The sequence below is a fragment of the Lipotes vexillifer genome, unplaced genomic scaffold, assembly GCF_000442215.2.
Source record: "Lipotes vexillifer unplaced genomic scaffold, Lipotes_vexillifer_v1.1 scaffold490, whole genome shotgun sequence".
Lineage (NCBI taxonomy): Eukaryota > Metazoa > Chordata > Mammalia > Artiodactyla > Lipotidae > Lipotes > Lipotes vexillifer.
In genome coordinates this window covers 4,257,514-4,278,631 of record NW_006796397.1, presented here as the reverse complement: position 1 = coordinate 4,278,631, position 21,118 = coordinate 4,257,514, and the positions used below count along the sequence as shown (strand labels likewise).

Here is a 21,118-nt window from a genome sequence, read left to right as displayed (position 1 = left end):
CTGATCTATGTTTCTGTTTTTGTGCCAGTACCATATTGTCTTGATTACTGTAGCTTTGTAGTATAGTCTGAAGTCAGGGACTCTGATTCCTCCAGCTCCGTTCTTTTCCCTCACGACTGCTTTGGCTATTTGGGGTCTTTTGTGTCTCCATACGAATTTTAAGATTTTTTGTTCTAGTTCTGAAAAAAATGCCATTGGTAGTTTGATAGGGATTGCATTGAACCTGTAGACTGCTTTGGGTAGTATAGTCATTTTCACAATATTGATACTTCCAATCTAAGAAAATGGTATATCTCTCCATCTGTTGGTATCATCTTTCTTTCATCAGTGTCTTATAGTTTTCTGCATACAGGTCTTTTGTCTCCCTAGGTAGGTTTATTCCTAGGTATTTTATTCTTTTTGTTGCAGTGGTAAATGGGAGTGTTTCCTTAATTTCTCTTTCAGATTTTTCATCATTAGTCTATAGGAATGCAAGAGATTTCTGTGCATTAATTTTGTATCCTGCAACTATACCAAATTCATTGATTAGCTCTAGTAGTTTTCTGGTGGCATCTTTAGGATTCTCTATGTATAGTATCATGTCATCTGCAAACAGTGACAGTTTTACTTCTTCTTTTCCAATTTGTATTCCTTTTATTTCTTTTTCTTCTCTGATTGCTGTGGCTAGGACTTCCAAAACTATGTTGAATAAGAGTGGTGAGAGTGGACATCCTTGTCTTGTTCCTGATCTTAGGGGAAATGCTTTCAGTTTTTCACCATTGAGAATGATGTTGGCTGTGGGTATGTCATATAAGGCCTTTATTATGTTGAGGTAGGTTCCCTCTATGTCCACTTTCTGGAGATAAAATAGACTTTAAAGAATGTTACAAGAGACAAGGAAGGACACTACATAATGATCAGGGGATCAATCCGAGAAGAAGATATAGCAATTATAAATATATATGCACCCAACATACGAGCACCTCAATACATAAGGCAACTGCTAACAGCTATAAAAGATGAAATTGACAGTAACACAATAATAGTGGGGGACTTTAACACCTCACTTACACCAATGGACAGATCATCCAAAATGAAAATAAGGAAACAGAAGCTTTAAATGACACAATAGACCAGATAGATTTAATTGATATTATAGGACATTCCACCCAAAAACAGCAGACTACACTTTCTTTTCAAGTGCGCATGAACATTCTCCAGGATAGATCACATCCTGGGTCACAAATCAAGCCTCAGTAAATTGAAGAAAACTGAAATCATATCAAGCATCTGACCACAATGCTATGAGATTAGAAATGAATTACAGGGAAAAAAACGTAAAAAACACAAACACATGGAGGCTAAACAATATGTTATTAAACAACCAAGAGATCACTGAAGAAATAAAAAAATACATAGAGACAAATGACAATGAAAACACAACGATCTGGGATTTCCCTGGTGGCACAGTGGTTAAGAATCTGCCTGCCAATGCAGGGCACACAGGTTTGAGCCCTGGTCCGGGAAGATCCCACGTGCTGCGGAGCAACTAAGCCTGTGCCCCACAACTACTGAAGCCTGTGTGCCTAGAGCTCATGCTCCGCAACAAGAGAAGCCCCCACAATGAGAAGCCTATGCACCGCAACGAAGAGTAGCCCCCGCTCGCCACAACTAGAGAAAGCCCACACACAGTAACGAACACCCAATGCAGCCAAAACTAAAAAAAAAAAAAAAAAAAAAAACACGACAATCCAAAACCTATGGGATGCATCAAAAGTAGTTCTAAGAGGGAAGTTTATAGCTATACAAGCCTACCTCAAGAAACAAGAAAAATCTCAAATAAACTATCTAACCTTACACCTAAAGGAACTAGAGAAAGAAGAACAAACAAAACCCAAAGTTAGCAGAAGGAAAGAACTCATAAAGATCAGAGGAGAAATAAATGGAATAGAAACAAAGAATATAATAGCAAAGATCAATAAATCTAAAAGATGGTTCTTTGAGAAGATAAACAAAATTGATAAACCATTAGCCAGACTCATCAAGAAAAAGACGGAGAAGACTCAAATCAATAGAATTAAAAATGAAAAAGGAGAACAACTGACACTGCAGAAATACAAAGCATCCTAAGAGACTACTACAAGCAACTGTACGCCAATAAAATGGACAACCTGGAAGAAATGGACAAATTCTTAGAAAGGTATAACCTTCCAAGACTGAACCAGGAAGAAATAGAAAATATGAACAGACCAATCACAAGTAATGAAATTGAAACTGTGATTAAAAATCTTCCAACAAATAAAAGTCCAGGACCAGATGGCTTCACAGGTGAATTCTATCAAACATTTAGAGAACAGCTAACACCCATCCTTCTCAAACTCTTCCAAAAAATTGCAGAGGAAGAAACACTCCCAAACTCATTCTATGAGGTCACCATCACCCTTATACCAAAACCAGAGACAAAGAAACTACAAAAAAAGAAAATTACAGACCAATATCACTGATGAATTTAGATACAAAAATCCTCAACAAAATACCAGCAAACAGGGCTTCCCTGGTGGCGCAGTGGTTGAGAGTCCGCCTGCCAATGCAGGGGACACAGGTTCATGCCCCAGTCCGGGAAGATCCCACATGCCGCGGAGCGGCTGGGCCCGTGAGCCATGGCTGCTGAGCCTGAGCATCCAGAGCCTGTGCTCCGCAACGGGAGGGGCCACAACAGTGAGAGGCCCACGTACCGGGAAAAAACAAAACAAAACAAAACAAAAAAAAACCCCAGCAAACAGAATCCAACAACACATTAAAAGGATCATATACTATGATCAAGTGGGATTTATCCCAGGGATGCAAAGATTCTTCAATATACACAAATCAATCAATGTGATACACTATATTAACAAATTGAAGAATAAAAACCATATGATCATCTCAATAGATGCAGAAAAAGCTTTTGACAAAATTCAACACCCATTTATGGTAAGAGACTCATTTTAGATCCAAAGATACTAATAGATAAAAAATGAAAGGATGGGAAAAGATAGTCCATGCAAATAGTAACCAAAAGGGAGCAGGGATAGCTATACTAACATCAGGCAAATCGTACTTTAAATTTAAAAAGATTATGAGACAAAGACAGATAATATATATTAATGTAAGGTTATTATAATATAGCAATAAGATATAACAATTACAAACACTTATACACCAAAGACAGACTTTCAAAATATATGAAGCAAAAACAGACAGCATTGAAGTGAAAAACAGACAGTTCTACAACAGTATTTGAAGACTTCAATAGCCTATTCTCAATAATATGTAGAACAACCAGAGAGAATATAAGTAAGGAAAGAGAGGACTCAACACAATAAACAAATCATATTTAATAGACATACACAGCTCTCTCAACCCCAAAACAATAGAATATACATTCTTCTCAAGTGCACATTGGATATTTTCCAGGATAGACAATATGTTAGGCTACAAATTTAAGTCTCAATAAATTTTACAAGACAGATATCATATAAAGTACATTCTCCAACCACAATGAGGTGAAGTTAGAAATCAACAACAAAAGGAAAACTGGAAAATTCACAAAATGGTGATATTTATTAAATAATACATTTAAAAATAACCAATGAATCAAAGAAGAATTCACAAGGGAAATTAGAAACTACTTAGAAATGAATGAAAACAAAAACACAACTTACGAAAACTTACAGGACTCAGCAAAAACAATGTTTAGGGGGTAATTTATAGCTATAAATGCTTACATTAAAAAACAAGGAAGATCTCAAGTCAATAACCTAACTTTAAAACATAAGAAACAAGAAAAAGAAGAACAGAATAAACCCAAAGCTAGCAGAAGGAATAATAAAGATTACAGTAAAGATCAACAAAATAGAGAACAGAAAAACAATGAAGAATATCAATGAAATTAAAAATTGGTTCTTCAAAAAAATAAACAAAATTGACAAGTCTTTAGCTAGGTGGTCAAAAAAAGAGGACTCAATATTACCAAAATCAGAAATATAAGTAGGAATATTACTACCAATTCTACAGAAATAAAAAAAGATCATAAGAAAGTACAATGAATAATTGTATACTAACAAGTTGGATAATCTAGATGAAATGGACAAATTCCTAGAAACACAAAACCTACAAAGACTCTATCATGAAGAAATAGATAATCTGAACAGACCTATAAATAGTAAGGAGATTGAATGGGAAATCAAAAATCTCCCAACTAAGAAAAGCCTTGAACCTGCTTGCTTTATTGATGAATTCTACCAAACACATAAAAAAGAACTAATACCAATCCTCCTCAAATGTTTCCAAAAAATTAAGGAGAAAATACTCCCTAATACTGTAAGACCAGCATTAACCTGATACAAAACCCAGACATTACAAGAAAAGAAAACTACAGACAAATATCTGTTATGAGCACTGATGCAAAAATCCTCAACACAATACTAACAATCCAAATTCAGCAGCATAGTAAAAGGATTAAACACAGTGACCAACGGGAATTTATTCCTGGAATGCAATGAATATTGATCAATGTTATGTGCAATGTCAACAGAATGAAAGAAAAAAAACCACATGAGCATCTCAATTGATGCAGAAAAAACATTTGACATAATTCAACACCCTATCATGATAAACACTCTCAACAAATTAGGAACAGAAGGAAACTACCTTCACATAATAAAAGCCTTATATGAAAAACCTACAGCTAACATACTCAATGATGAAAGACTGAGCTTTTCCTCTATGCTCAAAACAAGAAAAGGATGCCCCTCTCACCACTTCTATTCAACATAATACTGGAAGTTCAAGCCAGAGCAATTAGGCAAGGAAATGAAATAAAAGACATCCAAGTTGGAAAGGAAGAAGTAAAATTATCTATTGGTAGATGATATGATCTTATACATAGAACACCCTAAAGATTTCACACAATAAAACTATTAGAACTGATAAATGAAATCAGAAAAGTAGAGGATGAAATTCAACACACAAAAGTCAGTTGCATTCCTATATGTGAACAATGAACAATCTGAAAATTACAAAAACAATTTCATTTACAATAGTATCAAAAAGAATAAAATACTTAGGAATTAACCAAGGAGGTGAAAGACTTGCACAATTAAAATTACAAAACACTGATGAAAAGAATTGAATAAAATGTAAATAAATAGAAACATATTACACGTTCATGGATTAGAAGACTTAATACTGTTAAAATGTCAATATTACCCAATGCGATACAATCCCTAGCAAAATCCCAATGACATTTTTGGCTGAAACAAAAAAACCCATCCTAAAATTCATATGAAATCTCAAGGGACCCTGAACAGCCAAAACAATCTTGAAAATGAACAAAACTGGAGGACCCTCACTTCCTGATTTCAAATCTATTACAAAGCTACAGTAATAAAAACTGTGATTTTGCATATGACAGACATATAGACCAATGGAATAGAATCAAGAGCCCAGAAATAAATCCTCACGTATATGGTCAAATGATTTTGACAAGGGTGCCAAGATCATTCAGTGGGGGGAAAGGACAGTCCTTTTAACAAATGATGCTGAGAAAACTGGATATCCACATGCAAAAGAATGAAGTTGGACCCACAGCTAGCACCATATATAAAAATTAACTCAAAATGGACAAAAGACCTAAATTAAGACCTAAAAAAATAAAACTCTTAGAAGGAAACATAGAACAAAAGCTTCACAACATAGAACCAAAGCTTCACAACATTGGATTTGGTAATAATTTCTTAAATATGACACCAAAGGTATAGGCAACAAAAGAAAAAACAGAAAAACTGGACTTCATGAAAATTCTAATATTCTGTGCATCCAAAGACACTCTCAACAGAGTAAAAAGGAAACCCACAGAATGGGAGAGAATATTTGCAAATCACATACCTTGATAAGGGATCAATATCCAGAATATATGGAAAAGTCCTAAAACTCAACAACTACATAAAAACAACCCTATTAAAAAATGGGTAAAGGAAATAAATAGACATTTCTCCAAAGAAGATACATGACTAGACAACAAGCACATGAAAAGATTATCAGCATCACTGATCATTAGGGAAATGCAAATCAAAACTACAATGAGATACCACCTCACACTCATTAGGATGGCTACTGTTAAAAACCAGAAAACAAGTGTTTACAAGGATGTGGAGAAATTGGAACACTTGAGTGCTGTTGGTGGGAATGTAAAACGGTATAGCTGCTGTAGAAATCAGTATGATTGGTCCTCAAAAAATTAAAAACAGAATTACCATATTATCAGCAATTCCACTTGTGCATGTATACTCAAAATAATTTAAAGCAGGGTCTCAAAGAGATATCTGTACACCCGCATGATCATAGTCGCATCATTCACAACAGCTAAAATGTGGAAACAAACCAAGTGGCCATCAACAGATGAACGGATAAGCAAAATGTGCTATGTACATACAATGGAATATTATTCAGCCTTACAAAGGAAGGAAATTCTGCAATATGCTGCAACATGGATGAACCTTGAGGACATTATGCTAAGTGAAACAAACCAGTCATAAAAGGACAAATACTATATGATTTCACTTACACGAGGTACTTAGAGAAGGCAAAATCATAGACACAGAAAGTAGAATAGTGATTGCCAAGAGTTGGGGGGAGAGGAGAATAGGGAGTTATTGTGTACTCTAATGAGTATAGAGATTCAGTTCCACAAGATGAGAAGAATTATGAGGATAAATGGTGGTGATGGTTGCACAACAATGTTAATGTATTTAATACCACTGTACACTTAAAAATAGTTAACATAAATTATAACACCAATAACACTAATACTGATGATACTAACCACAATAAAAAGTTTGAAAAATATTAAATTACTTTAGAATTTTTTCTTAAAACATGAATATATTAAAATTAATTTTATGAATAAACAAGACTAAATGATGTTATAACCATAGATTTTCATAGAAGCTGACCCATCAATTATCAAGTAGGCCCTTGGACAGACCTATCATGCCAATTCTCTGCAGCAGTTCAGTATTTGAGATATCAAATATAATATCTTCCTAGAATTTCTGCCATTTTCAAATTAAACTTTGAAGGATTTATCAGGGATAAACTCATCTGAAAAATATTTTTTATCTTCTGAGTCAGTAGTTCCATTTTTGAGACTCTATTATAAAATAATATTCTAAAATAAGAAAAAAATAGCTTATAATAAGGTTTACTGAAAATTAATTATAATCCTAAAAAACAGAAAAGTCAAATAGCAATCATTCTGTAAAACGAAGCTATTAAAAATTGTTTACGTGTGTTTGTGTATATGTGTACTATAAACATGTAAGTATGCAAAGATGCAGAGAAACTGGTCTAAAAGACAAACTAAGATTGTAACAATGATTCTAGGGTGCGAGACTTTTTAAAACTTCATTTACATTCATTTTTTGGGTGTATGATTCTGAAGTTTTTTAATACATGCATAGATTCATAAAACTCCCATCACAATCAGGATACAGAATGATTCCTTCACTCTCAAGATCTCTCATGTTAATCCTTTACAGCAGCGGTCCCCAACCTTTCTGGCACCAGGGACCGGTTTCGTGGAAGACACTTCTTCCACGGATGGGGGTGGGGGGGATGGTTTCGGGATGATTCAAGCCATTACATTTATTGTGCACTTTATTTCTATTATTATTACAATGTAATATATAATGCAATAATTATACAACTCACCATAACGCTGACAGGAGGTACAGCTCAGGCGGTAATGCAAGCAATGGGGAGTGGCTGTAAATACAGATGAAGCTTTGCTCACTCACCTGCCGCTCACCTCCTGCTGTGCGGCCCGGTTCCTAACAGATACCGTTCCATGGCCCGGGAGTTGGGGACACCTGCTTTATAGTCAACTCTCCACCCTCCCCAACACCTGGCAACCAATAAAATGATCTTCATCCTATAGCTTTTGACTTTATTGAGAATGTCAAAGAAATAGAATTGTACACAACATTTTGCAACTGGCTTCTTTCCATTAGCATAAAGCCTTGTAGATTCACCCATGTTTTCGCCTGAATCAATAGATTATTCCTTGTTATTACTGAGTAGTATTCCATTGTATTGAGGTACCATAGTTTACCCATTTACTCATTGAAAGATACTGGGTAGTTTCCAGTTTTTGGCAATTATGAATAAACCTACTATAAACATTTGTAGTAGGTTTTAGTGTAAAGATAAGTTTTCATTTGTCTAGAATAAATATCTAAGACTGCTGGGTCATATGTTAAGTGTATAAGAAGATGTTAAGTTGTTTTAGTAGTTTTACTACTTTGCATTATCCCCAGCAATATATGAGAAAACCAGTTGTTTCACATCCTGGGTAGCATTTGCTATTGTCACATCTTCCTTCCTCCCTTCCTTTCTACCTCTCTCTCTCAGTATTCTAAGAAGAATGCAGTAGTATTTCACTGTGCATTTAATTTGCACTTTCCTAATGATGAATCAAGTTCAACATATTTTCACATGCTTATTTGCCATCTGTATATCTTTTCTGATGAAGTATCTATTCAAGTCTTTGTCCATTAAAAAAACTGGATTACTTTCTTACTGATGAATTTTGAGAATTCTTTATATATGCTGGGTAAAAGTTCTTTGCTGGATATGTGATTTACAAATATTTTCTCCCAGTTTATAGCTTGTCTTTTCATTCTCTTAATAATGTCTTTCATAGAGCTTACATTTTTAATTTTGATGAATTCCAATTTATCAAATTTTCTTATATATATATATATACTGCTGCAGTCACTACAGTAGAAAGTGAAAAAAGCCCAAATCCATCCATCTCGAGGCAAGTTTTTTCTTTTGTTTTTTTGCAGTACGCGGGCCTCTCACTGCCGCAGCCTCTCCCATCGCGGAGCACAGGCTTCGCACGCGCAGGCCCAGCGGCCATGGCTCACGGGCCCAGCCGCTCTGCAGCATGCGGGATCTTCCCAGACCAAGGCACAAACCCGTGTCCCCTGCATCGGCAGACGGACTCTCAACCACTGCGCCACCAGTCAAATTTTCCCTTATATTGTTTTGGTTTTATATCTAAGAACTCTTGCCTAACCTAAGGTCATGAAGATTTTCTCCCATGTTTTCTTCTGAGTTTTAATATCTTTTTATTTTATATTTAAATATATGATTCACTTTGAATTAATTTTTATATAGGTATATACTGCAGCTCCATCTTTTTGCATATGGATGTCCAATTGTTCCAGCATTACTCATTCAAAAACTATTCTTTCTCCATTCTGAATTGGTTTTGTACCTTTGTTAAAAATCAGTTGACCATATTTGCCAGGTCTATTTCTAGACCCTATATTTTGTTCCTTTCATCTATGTGTCTGTTATTTTGTTAATACCTCACTGTCTTGATTACTATAGGTTTATAGTAAGTCTTAAGATATGGTAGCATAAATCCACTAACTTTGTTCTCTTTCAAACTTCTTTTGGCTATTCTAGTTTCTTTGCCTTTCCATTACAAAATTCAAAATCAGCTATCTATGTGTACAAAAAACTTTTTACTGGGATTTTGATTGGAAATGTATTAAATCGAGAGCTCTGTTTAAGATGAACTGACATCCTAAATATATTGAGACTTACAATCCACAGAAATGGTATTTCTTTCCATTTATTTAGGTCTTTCTTTAACATTTTGTAGTTTTCGGCATACAAATATTCCACATATTTTGTTTTATTTACATCTATGTCTTATCTCTTTGGAGCTTTGTAAATAGCAGTATTTTTAAAATTTTAGCTTCTAATTGTTCATTGCTAGTACAGTTGACCCTTGAACAACATGAGGATTAGTGGCAACAACCCCTCCTTGAAGTCAAAAATCTGTGAATAACTTTGCAGTCTGCCCTTCATATCTGCCGTTCTGTATCCACCAATTCAACCAACCACAGACTGTGCAGTATTACACAAACTGAAAAAAATGTGAGGATAAACGGACCCACACAGTTCAAACCAGTGTTGTTCAAGAGTCAACTATAGGGGCTTCCCCGGTGGCGCAGTGGTTGAGAGTCCGCCTGCCGATGCAGGGGATGCGGGTTCGTGCCCCGGTCCGGGAAGATTCCACGTGCCGCGGAGAGGCTGGGCCCGTGAGCCATGGCCACTGAGCCTGCGCGTCCGGAGCCTGTGCTCCACAACGGGAGAGGCCACAACAGTGAGAGGCCCGCGTACAGCAAAAAACAAATAAATAAAAGTAGCCAACTTTCAAAGCCAGCCTCAAAATGACCACTTGCAGGAATACTTTCTAAGTTTCCTGCAACCGCACAACAAAAACAAACACGAATTTAGGGCCTGCAGCGTGTCAGTCATCAGGACTCAGTGCTGTACATGACAGAGGTGAGCCCCACCTTCATGGATCTGGAATCTAATGCGAAAATGAACAAATAATAAAAAAAAAAAAAAAAAGAGTCAACTATATATAGAAATACAACTGATGTGGATGTTAACCTTGCATCCTGTGACCTTGCTCGCTCATTAATTTTAAGGTATTTTTGTAGATTCTTTGGGATTTCCTACATAGACAGGAAACAGGGTTAGCTTTGTTTCCTCCTGATTGAAATGGGCTTTTTAGTATGATGTTAAATAGGAGTGATGACAGCAGATATTCTTGCTCTGTTCCCAATCTTACAGGAGAGAATTAAGTGTTTCACTATTAAGATATATTATCCATAGGATTTTCTGGGAAGATGCCCTTCATCAGGTTCATGAAGTTCCCTTCTATTTCTAGTTGGCTAAGAGTTTTTATCATGAGAAAATGTTGAATTTTATCAAAAGCCTTTTCTGCATCTATTGACATGATCTTGTAGGTTTTTCTGGTTTTTGGTATGCTAATATGGTAGATTACAATGATTTTTTTTTTTCCGAATGTTGAACCAGCCTTCCATTCTTAGGATAAACCTCTCCTTTCCTTTATTAACCTTTAATATCTGTGATGTCTCTAGTGATACACCCTTACTCACTCTTGATACAGGTTATCTGTGTTTTCTCTCTCTTTTTTTTTTACTTCATCAGACTGGCTAGAGGTTTATAAATTTTATTGATCTTTTCAAAGAACCAGCTTTAGATTTCACTGATTTTCTCTACTAATATTCTCTTTTCAAATTCCAATTTCTTTCAGTTACGCTTTTTATTATCTCCATCTTTCTGTTTCTTATGGGTTAATTTTACTCTTCTTTTCCTAGTTTCTTAATGTGAAAGTTTAGATTACTGATTTTTTTAATTTTCTTCTAATGTATGCATTTAATGCTATAAAGCTCTATGAACTGCTCTAGCTGCATTCCACAAATTCAGATATATTGTGTTTTCATTTTCATTGTTTAAAATATTTTAAATTTCCCTTGAGACTTACTCATTGATCCATGGATTATTTAAAAGTGTGTTGTTTACACAACATTGTAAAGCAATTATACTCCAATAAAGATATTTTTTTAAAAAGTGTGTTGTTTAACTTCCAAATATTTGGGGAATTTCCAGGTATCTTTCCGTTAATGGTTTCTAGTTTAATTCCATTATGGTCAGAAAACATACTACAGTTGACCCTTGAACAACATGGGTTTGAACAGTGCAGGTGCATTTATATGCAGATTTTTTTCAATAAATACATACAGTACTAAATGATACGTGGTTGGTTAAATCCAATGATGTGGAACTGCCGATATAGAGGGCCCACTATGGGACTTGAGCATCTGCAGATCTTTTACAGTGGGTCCTGGAACCAATCATCCATGGATACCAAGGGATAACTGTATACATGGTTTTAATTCTTTGAAATTTGATAAGGCTGATTTTATGACCTAGGGTATGGTATATTTGGTGAATATTTCAGGCGTACTGAAGAAGAATGTATATTCTGTTGTTGGTCCAGTGGTTAAGACTCTGCAATTCCACTGCAGTGGGCATAGTTCCATCCCTGGTTGGGGAACTAAGATCCCACATGCCATGTAGCATGCCAAAATTTTTTTTAAAAGTTCGTTGACAGTGTTGTTCAGGTGAGTTCTATATCCTTGCTGAATTTTTAATCTACTTATTCTATCGATTACAGAAAAGAGTAGTGTTGACATCTCCAACTATAATTTTGTATTAATTTCTTTCTCCTTTCAGACCTCTTCACTTTTGCTTCACGTATTTTGAAATTACTTTGTTAGGTACATATCACATTTAGGACTGTTATGTCTTCTTGGTGAATTGAGCCTTTTATCACTACACAATTTTCTATTTTATCCCCGGTAATTTTCTTTGTTCTAAAGTCTACTTTGTTTGATATTTATATTGCCACTCCAGCTTTTCTTTGATTATTGTTTGCCTGGTACATCTTTTTCCATGCTTTTATAGGTGACCTATCTACATCTTTATATTTAACACAGACTTCTTAAAGACAGTATATCTGCGTCTTGTTTTTTTTAAATTCAATCTCACAATTTCAATTTTTATTTGGTGTGTTTAGAACAGTTACATCTAAATTAATATCTGAGATGCCTGAATTTAAGCACACATCCCTTTATTAGTTTTCTCTTTGTCTCCTCTATTTTTCATTTGTTTCCCCTTTCCAGACTTCTTTTAAATATATGAATATTTTCAGAATTCTATAATATTTTATTTGTTAGCATATTACTGTATCTGTATAGTTTTTTTAGTGGTTGTTCTAGGGAATATAATATACATACAGTAGTCCCCCCTTATCTGTAGTTTCGCTTTCCACAGTTTCAGTTACCCACACTCAACTGTAATATGAAAATATTAAATTCCACAAATAAACAATTCATAAGTTTTAAATATCATGCCATTCTAAGTAGCATGATTAAACCCTGAGGAAAACTCTTTCCTGCCCAGGATGTGAATCATCCCTTTGCCCAGCATATCCACACTGTATATGCTACCTGCCATTAGTCACTTAGCAGCCATCTCAGTTATCAGATTGACTGTCATGGTACAGCAGTGCTTGTGTACAAGTAACTCTTAATTTACTAAATAATGGCCCCAGAGTACAAGAGTAGTGATGCTGGCCATTTGGATATTCTCTTACTGTGCCTAACTTATAAATTAAACTTCATCATAGGTATGTATGTATGTATAGAAAAAAACATAGTATTTATTGGCTTTGGTACTATCCACAGTTTCAGGAATCCAGTTGGGATCTTAGAACATATAATCTGTGGATAAAGGGGACCAAATGTTTTTAAATTTTCATAGTTTACTCAGAATTAGATTTTTCTACCTGAAGTGAAATGTACAAACTTTACAAGATTATACCATTCTTATTTTATATTGTAATCATCCAAGGTATTACATCAACATACAATGAAAACCTCACTAGACAATTCTATTCTTTCTTTCAACGGTCATAAATATTACAGAAATCTTAAAAGAATAAATATAGTCCATGGTATGTAACCAAATATTTACTGTTTTTGTTGCTCTTCATCCCTGAGGCTTAAATTTTCCCTCTTATTTCTCTTTTGCCTGAAGAACTTTCTTTATCATTTATTTTAGAACAAGTCTGCTCATGACAAGTTCTCTAAATTGCCCTTAATCTAAGAATGTCTTTATATATCCTAAAGAATATTACTGCTGGACATAAAATTCTAGGTTGACAATTTTTCTCTTTCAGCACTTAAAAAAAAAAAACAGTTCTTCGGTCTTCTAAACTTCACAGTTTTTGATCTTCTGATGAGAAATCTGCAGTAAAGTTTAATCTTTGTTCCTCTATATACAATGTGTTATTTATCTCTGGCTGCTTTCAAGATTTTATCCTCTTTAAGCTTGTTGAATTTGTAAATTTATTTCCTTCACAAATTTGCAAAGTTTTCAGTCATAATTCCTTCAAATATTTTTTGTACCAGTCTCATTCTCCTCGTCTCTGGTACTCTGATGACATAAATGCTAGACCTTCTGATATTGTTAAACAGGTCTCTGAGGCTCTGTTCACTTTTTTTCCAAATCTTTTTTTCTGTCTATTACTCAGACTGAATAATTTCTATTGCTCTACATTTGAAGCTTATATTTGTGTGTTCGCTACATTCTGCTATTAAACCCATCCAAACTATCTGTTTTTATTTGGTCTTGTGCTTCTGGTCTCACAGTTTCTCCTTCACTTTTGTTTTTTATTTTTTTTTTTACTCTTCACTTTTAACCCAAGATCAAGAGAGCGTCTCCTCTTAACCAATCTTCAAGCAAATAATATCTCTAGTGGAAAAGAGTCTACAGAATCACTCTTAGCTTGATAATGTCAAAAAATAATGATCAAAACTGAAATGGCAAGAGTACTAAAGGAGAGAGCATTGTAAAATGATCCAGAAGTAATGCGATTCTAATTTTAGTATTTGCCACGAACTTTTCTATGTCTTTGTTTCCTCATCTATTAAAATAAAGAAAGCTGAGCTAGTAATGTTTAAGGTTCTTTTCAGCATTCATATTCTAAATATATATTACATTTACTTATAAAAACATAATTAATATCTTACTCTTTCAATCTGCTTTTCCATTTCTTTATGCTGGTCAAGATGAATTTTCTTTGCCTTTTCAAAAGCTAAACAAATTTTCTCATGCTCTGTATTGATATTGGTTTCTAGACTTCTAACCTTTTCATTCTTTTCCTAAAAATACAAAAACACTTTAAAAGAACATAATTAAGAAAGAGTTTACATAAAAGTACATTAGTAAAGCATAAAATTTATCATACTCTAGGCTTCAAAGAATCATAGTAGTTAATACATCAACTTCAAAAATATTTAAATATTTATAAAAAAGAGAATGTTTTTTTAAAAATTATATAACTGATTCACTCTATTATAAAGCAGAAACTAATACACCATTGTAAAGCAATTATACCCCAATAAAGATGTTAAAAAAAAAAAGATTGTTTAAAAATGCTGCAAAGCATATCAAAGAACTACTACCATTTCCTTCAATTCTACTAAAATAAAAATGAGGAACTTTAGATAACAACTTGCCATATTAACGTAAGAATATATAACTTAAAAATATAGAAATAAAAATTGAATAATCTGAAGAGTTTGGTAGAATTTATATTTTCCTATACGGTACATTTTAGAATAATGATACTAAAACAAACATGCTGTTACAAATTAAGTTCCTTAAAGCCACAGTAAATCTGTAGCAAAAAAAAGGTAATTTTTACCATAAGTTCCTGTTCTAGTTCCGCATTTTTTGCAGCAATAGAGGAATAAGCAACTATTTTTTCTTCTAGCTGTTTCTCTAGAGTTAAAAGTTGAGAACATTTCTTTGTCATCTGAAAACACATTGAAATAAATAAAAAATTATTTTTTAAAAATAAGTGACAATTCAGAAGAAAAACAGTGAAGGGAAGACCAGAAATATGACACAGCTTATTCCATCTGTAATACATAAGTATTTATTTCAGATCCCTATACTCAAATAGGATTGCCCCTGAACTCATTTCATAAAAGTAGCTATTAAAGACTGAAATTAGTACAATAAAATGTTAACAGTAGTAATTTCTTGTGGTAGAACTATCAATGTTTTATTTTCTTCTTTGTCCCTTTTTGTATTTTCAACGAGACTGTGCTAATATTTTAATTTTAAAAAAGTTATTCATCTCAGTACTTGGCAATTTTCTAAGTAAGCTGATGGCTATAGTTATAGACTGACTAAATCTCCTTTCCATTACTTATTTAAGTTCCTATCCCACAGGTCTTTTCCCTAGTCTTGGCTACAGATTTTAAGATGAAAAATCAGACATTTAAAAAGTACCCTCAGATAGCTGCAGCCTCTGGTTTGAAGGGTGAGTAGAGCATATACACACGTGGACCTGGTCCACAATTACCTAATAAGGCATCCTGTTCTGTCCTCAGTGGAAATGATGATCATATGTTCATAAAACATACTTTATCCCCTTTTCAGAATGTAATCCATAAGATATCTGCATCAGATTCACATGTAATTGTTTAAAAATGCAGATTCCTTTGCATTACTCCATACGTACTAAATCAGAATCACTGGAATAGGACCCAAAACATGCATGTTTAACAGGCTTTCCAGGTGGTTCTACTGTTTGCTAAAGTTTGAAATCCTCTATTACTACCCCTTTTTTCCCAATTACATAATCCAAGTTTTTTACTTGTAAATATGTATTAGCCATATTAACTTATACTTGGAAGAAATAATAGAATGCAGTACAGTTTGTTTCACCAAATTTAGCCACTACAGTATTTTCCTACTTTTAACATATGTTAAAACCCAGAAGTTTCCAAATATAATTTTAAAAGAATTTATAACTCATGAGGTACCATTAATTTTTTTTTAGTGTATAAATCTGTACTTTAACATACAAGTTATACAAAAACCCTACAACACTTTTTTCTTCTCTCAAAATCCAGCACATATAAATAGCTAATTCAAGCTTACTTCACTTTCAAGTTTGCTAGAGTTTGAAGCTTTCTCTAGCAGCTCCTCTTGAATCAGCTGAAACTGACTAGTTCTGTGGGCCATGTTAACCTTCAAATCAGAATTCTCAGCTTCTATCTGCATCAACTTATCACGTAATTCTTCTATTCCAGAAGCAAGTCTTTGCCTTTCTCTTTCGTATTGCTTGTTCACAGTATGTTGATTTTGATCTTTTATACTTCCTGTTAATAAATATAAAAGGAAAATTGTTCTGTATAAAACTTAAAGAATAAAAACCCATTTCAATGTTGAAAGATTTAATCATAAGTTTAGTTTCTGATCTAAAGCATACTAAAGTGGATGGAGAATAAAACATACATTAAGGAAAATATAATGAAGGAACATGGTAAGCAAGGTACTTCCTATTATTAAATATATAACAAAGTAGGAATAAGGTCTTCTGACTCACTCACTTTTCTTTTTCTCCACAAAGAGCCCGTCTCCATCTTTAAAAATCCCATTGTTTGGATATAAATCATTGTTTGAAAAAAAAAACCCAAAACACACAAACATTGTCCTGTCTCCTTAAACCAAAGTTTATCATAAATTTATTTGGATAACTTGAGATCATTAATAATATTTGCTACTGTATATAGATGTAGGTTCAAAAGCCAAAAACAGAGAATCCTTCTTATTCCAAACGAGCTGATGAGAACTCAGTAATGCTTTTTAAAAACACTGAAGGTTATCAGAGGTAGTTGTTTGAATATACCTTTTCTCCATTATAAATGTACACACCTATGCCCACTCAAAGGTAAACAAGCTTTCAGGAGTGCTTTAAAGTAGATGCATAGGGACTTCCCTGGTGGCGCAGTGGATAAGAATCCAACTGCTAATGCAGGGAACAGAGGTTCAATCCCTGGTCCGGGAAGATCCCATATGCCGTGGAGCAACTAAGCCCATGCGCCACAACTACTGAGCCTGTGCTCTAGAGCCCACGAGCCACAACTACTGAGCCCACATGCTGCAACTACTGAAGCCCACATGCCTAGAGCCCATGCTCTGCAACAAGAGAAGCCACTGCAATGAGAAGCCCACGCACCGCAACGAAGACTAGACCCCGCTCAACACAACTAGAGAAAGCTCGCGCACAGCAACAAAGATCCAACACAGCCATAAATAAATTAATTTAAGAAAATAAATAAAGTAGATGCATAATGTAGATGACTGCCTGAGAATACACAGATGTGGAAACAAGTACAGATGTACTATGCCTTCAAGGACTGCATAAGTAGCCATTTCCCATCAATTCTCCATATCCCTAATAATTCAATTTCTAAGTAATCTATCATTGTCTCTGTTCTTCTGTGATGTTATATATGATATATACTATCACCACCTCTAATAATTCCCTCTGCTGATCTTATCATTCTCTTCTCTATTCCCTCTAATTACTTAGATATCTAATTTTCTCTGCTGTCATTTCTGCTACTGGCAGCCCATTGTCCTTGAAGATAGAGTATGATAAGTTAAAGATGCATATGTTAACCACTAGGGCAACCACTAAAAAAAAAGAGGTATAATTAATTACTCAATTGAGGACATTAAAAAAATGGAATACTATAATTCATTCAAAAGAAGGCAAGAAAGATGAACAAAGGGCAACAGAATAGAAAGCAAACAAATACCAAGATGGTAGATTTAAACCCCAAAAGATCAATAATTACATTAAATGTAAGTAACCTAAACATTCCAATAAAAGAGTAAAAAATCACTGGTTATTAAAGAACCAATTATATGCTTTCTATTAGAAATTCACTTATATATAAAGATACAGGTTTAAAAGGATGGAAAAAGTTTTACCAGGCAAACACTAATCAGCAAAAAGCTGCAGTGATTAACTATCAGATTATGACAGTTGAAAGAAAAAAATAGCACTGTCTACTGAGGTTTTCAATGTATGCTGGTATAATACACTGGACAATTACAATATAAAATATGGATGGTAAAGAGACCTATAACCTTGTAAAGTTTCCACATTTCACTTCAAGTGGAAAAAATCTTAATTCTGAGTAAACTATAAACTATCAGAAAGAAATTTACTCCATCAGTCTGGAAGGACGTCGTTGTTGAGCTATCAAGAAAAACTCCCCTGCCTTCCAGTTCTTTGACAAAACCTCAGATGTGTGGCCTTTTGGCCAAGCGCCTGCGATTTCATATTGTTGGAGCTCTCACTGTCTCCCTAGGAGTTGCAACTTTCTGTAAGTTTGCTGTGGCTGAACCAAGAAAGGAGGCATATGCAGATTTCTACAGAAATTATGATTCCATAAAACATTTTGAAGAGATGAGGAAGGTCGGTATCTTTCAGAGTGCAAAGTGATTTTGGGATATAAAGAATTCCTTTGGGTTGAGTTCCATGGAAGTTTGTCACTTACCTGTGTTCCTGAACTATGAAACTATGAACTATGAATATCTGGGCTAAGGAATAGTTTCCCTTGATAAATAAACAATTAACCAATTTAAAAAAAAAGAGAAATTTAGAGAACAACCCCATTTACAATTAAGTCAAAAAGAATAAAATACTTAGGAATAAATATAACCAAGTAGGTAAAAGATCTGTATACTGAAAACTACAAGACGTTGATGAAAGAAACTGAAGACACAAATAAATGGAAAGACATCTCATCCTCATGGATTAAAAGAATTAACATTGTAAAACTGTCCATACTACCCAAAGTGACCTACTGATTCAATTCAACCCCTATCAAAATTCCAATGGCATTTTTCACAGAAATTAACAAACAATCCTAAATATTTATATGGACCCACAAAAGAGAAAGAAGAAGAAAACTGGAGGTATTACACTTCCTGGTTTCAAACTATATTACAAAGTTATAGTAATCAGAAAAAGTATGGTACTAGCATAAAAACAGACACATAGATCAATGGAACAAAATAGAAAGACTATAAATAAATATATGTATATATGGTCAATTAATTTACAACAAAGAAGTGAAGAGTATTCCATGGGGAAAGGATAGTCCCTTCAATAAATGGTGTCGGGAAAACTGGACAGCAACATACAAAAAAAATGAAACTGGACCATTATCTTACACTATACACAAAAATTAACTTAAAATGGATTAAAGACATGAACATAACACTAAAGCCATAAAACTACTAGGGGAAAAAAAAAAACAAAATCAGACTGTAAGCTATTAGACATCAGTCTCAGCAATGATTTTTTTTTTTTTTTTTATTTTACACCAAAAGCAAAAACAAATGTGTGGGACTATATCAAACTAAAAATCTCCTGTACAGCAAAAGAAACCATCAATAAAATGAAAAGTCAACCTATGGAATGGGAGAAAATATTTGTAAATCATGTATCTGATAAGAGGTTAATATTCAAAATATATTTAAAAATTCATATAACTCAACAGCAAAAAAAAAAAAAAAAAAGGGAAAAGGATCTGAATAGACATGTTTCCAGACAAGACACCAATGGCCAACAAGGTACATGAAAATGTGCTTAACAACACTAATCATGGAAATCTAATCAAAACCACAATGAGATATCACCTCACACATGTTAGAAATGCTATTATCAAAAAGACAAGAAATAACAAGGGTTGAAAGAATGTGGAAATCCTTGTGCACTGTTGGTAGGAATGTAAACTGGTACAGCTACTGTGGAAAACAGTATGGGGGTTTCTCAAAAATTAAAAACAGAACTACCATATGACCCAGCAATTCCACTTCTGGGTATTTTTCTGAAGAAAACAAAATACTAATTAGAAAAGATATCTGCACTCCCATGTTCATTGCAGCATTATTTACAATAGCCAAAATATGGTAGCAACCTAAGTGCCCATCAATTGATAAATGGATAAAGAAGATGAATATGTAAAATGTATTTATACAATAGAATATTAGTCAGCCATGAAACAGAACGAAATCCTGCCATTTGCAACAACACTGATTGATCTAGATGGTATTATGCTAAGTGAAATAAGCTAGACAAAGACAAATACTGTATGATTTCATTTATATATGGAATCTAAAAAACAAAACAAATGAAGAAACATAAAACAGAAACAGACTCATAGATACAGAGAACAAACTGGTGGTTGCAGTTGGGGAAGGGGAAGGAGGAGGAGATAAATAAAATAGGTGAGAGAGATTAAGAGGCACAAACTTTCAGTTACAAAATAAATGAGTCATGGGGATGAAAGGTACAGTATGGGGAATACAGTCAATAATATTGTACAGTATGGGGAATACAGTCAATAATATTGTAATAACATTGTATGGTGACAGATGGTAACTAGACTTATTGTGGTGATTTTGTAATGTCGAATCTTTATGTTGTGCACCTGGAACTAACAGTGTTGTAGGTCAATTATACTTTAATGATAAAGAAAGAAAGAAAAAGAAAGGAAGAAAGGGAAATATTCAAATTTTTAAAAGCAACAAACAAACAAACAAAACCTAAAGAGTCTTAAAAAGACTACCTAATAACCTAGATAATCATATATAAGGTATTCAAGTGATTTGCTATTAGTACAAATACTGCAAGTTTTCTTCTACATGGTGGTTTCTTCATGTTAATTATTGGCTAAGAACTAAGTATAACTGATTCACTTTGTTATAAAGCAGAAACTAACACACCATTGTAAAGCAATTATACCCCAATAAAGATGTTAAA

At 33.9% G+C, this 21,118-nt stretch overlaps 1 protein-coding gene across 1 annotated transcript in view; it reads right to left on the bottom strand.

The window, feature by feature from the left end:
* Positions 1-21,118, bottom strand: part of LOC103080361 (coiled-coil domain-containing protein 18) — a gene marked incomplete at its 3' end in the record, with an annotated part of 63,768 nt that overhangs the window by 11,605 nt on the left and 31,045 nt on the right. The window contains exons 13-16 of the mRNA XM_007468557.1: positions 17,113-17,115; positions 16,432-16,652; positions 15,185-15,295; positions 14,508-14,639 (exon numbers count right to left, since the gene is read on the bottom strand). Of these exons, the coding sequence (XP_007468619.1) occupies positions 14,508-14,639; positions 15,185-15,295; positions 16,432-16,652; positions 17,113-17,115 (467 nt within the window). The remainder of the gene's footprint in view (positions 1-14,507; positions 14,640-15,184; positions 15,296-16,431; positions 16,653-17,112; positions 17,116-21,118) is intronic.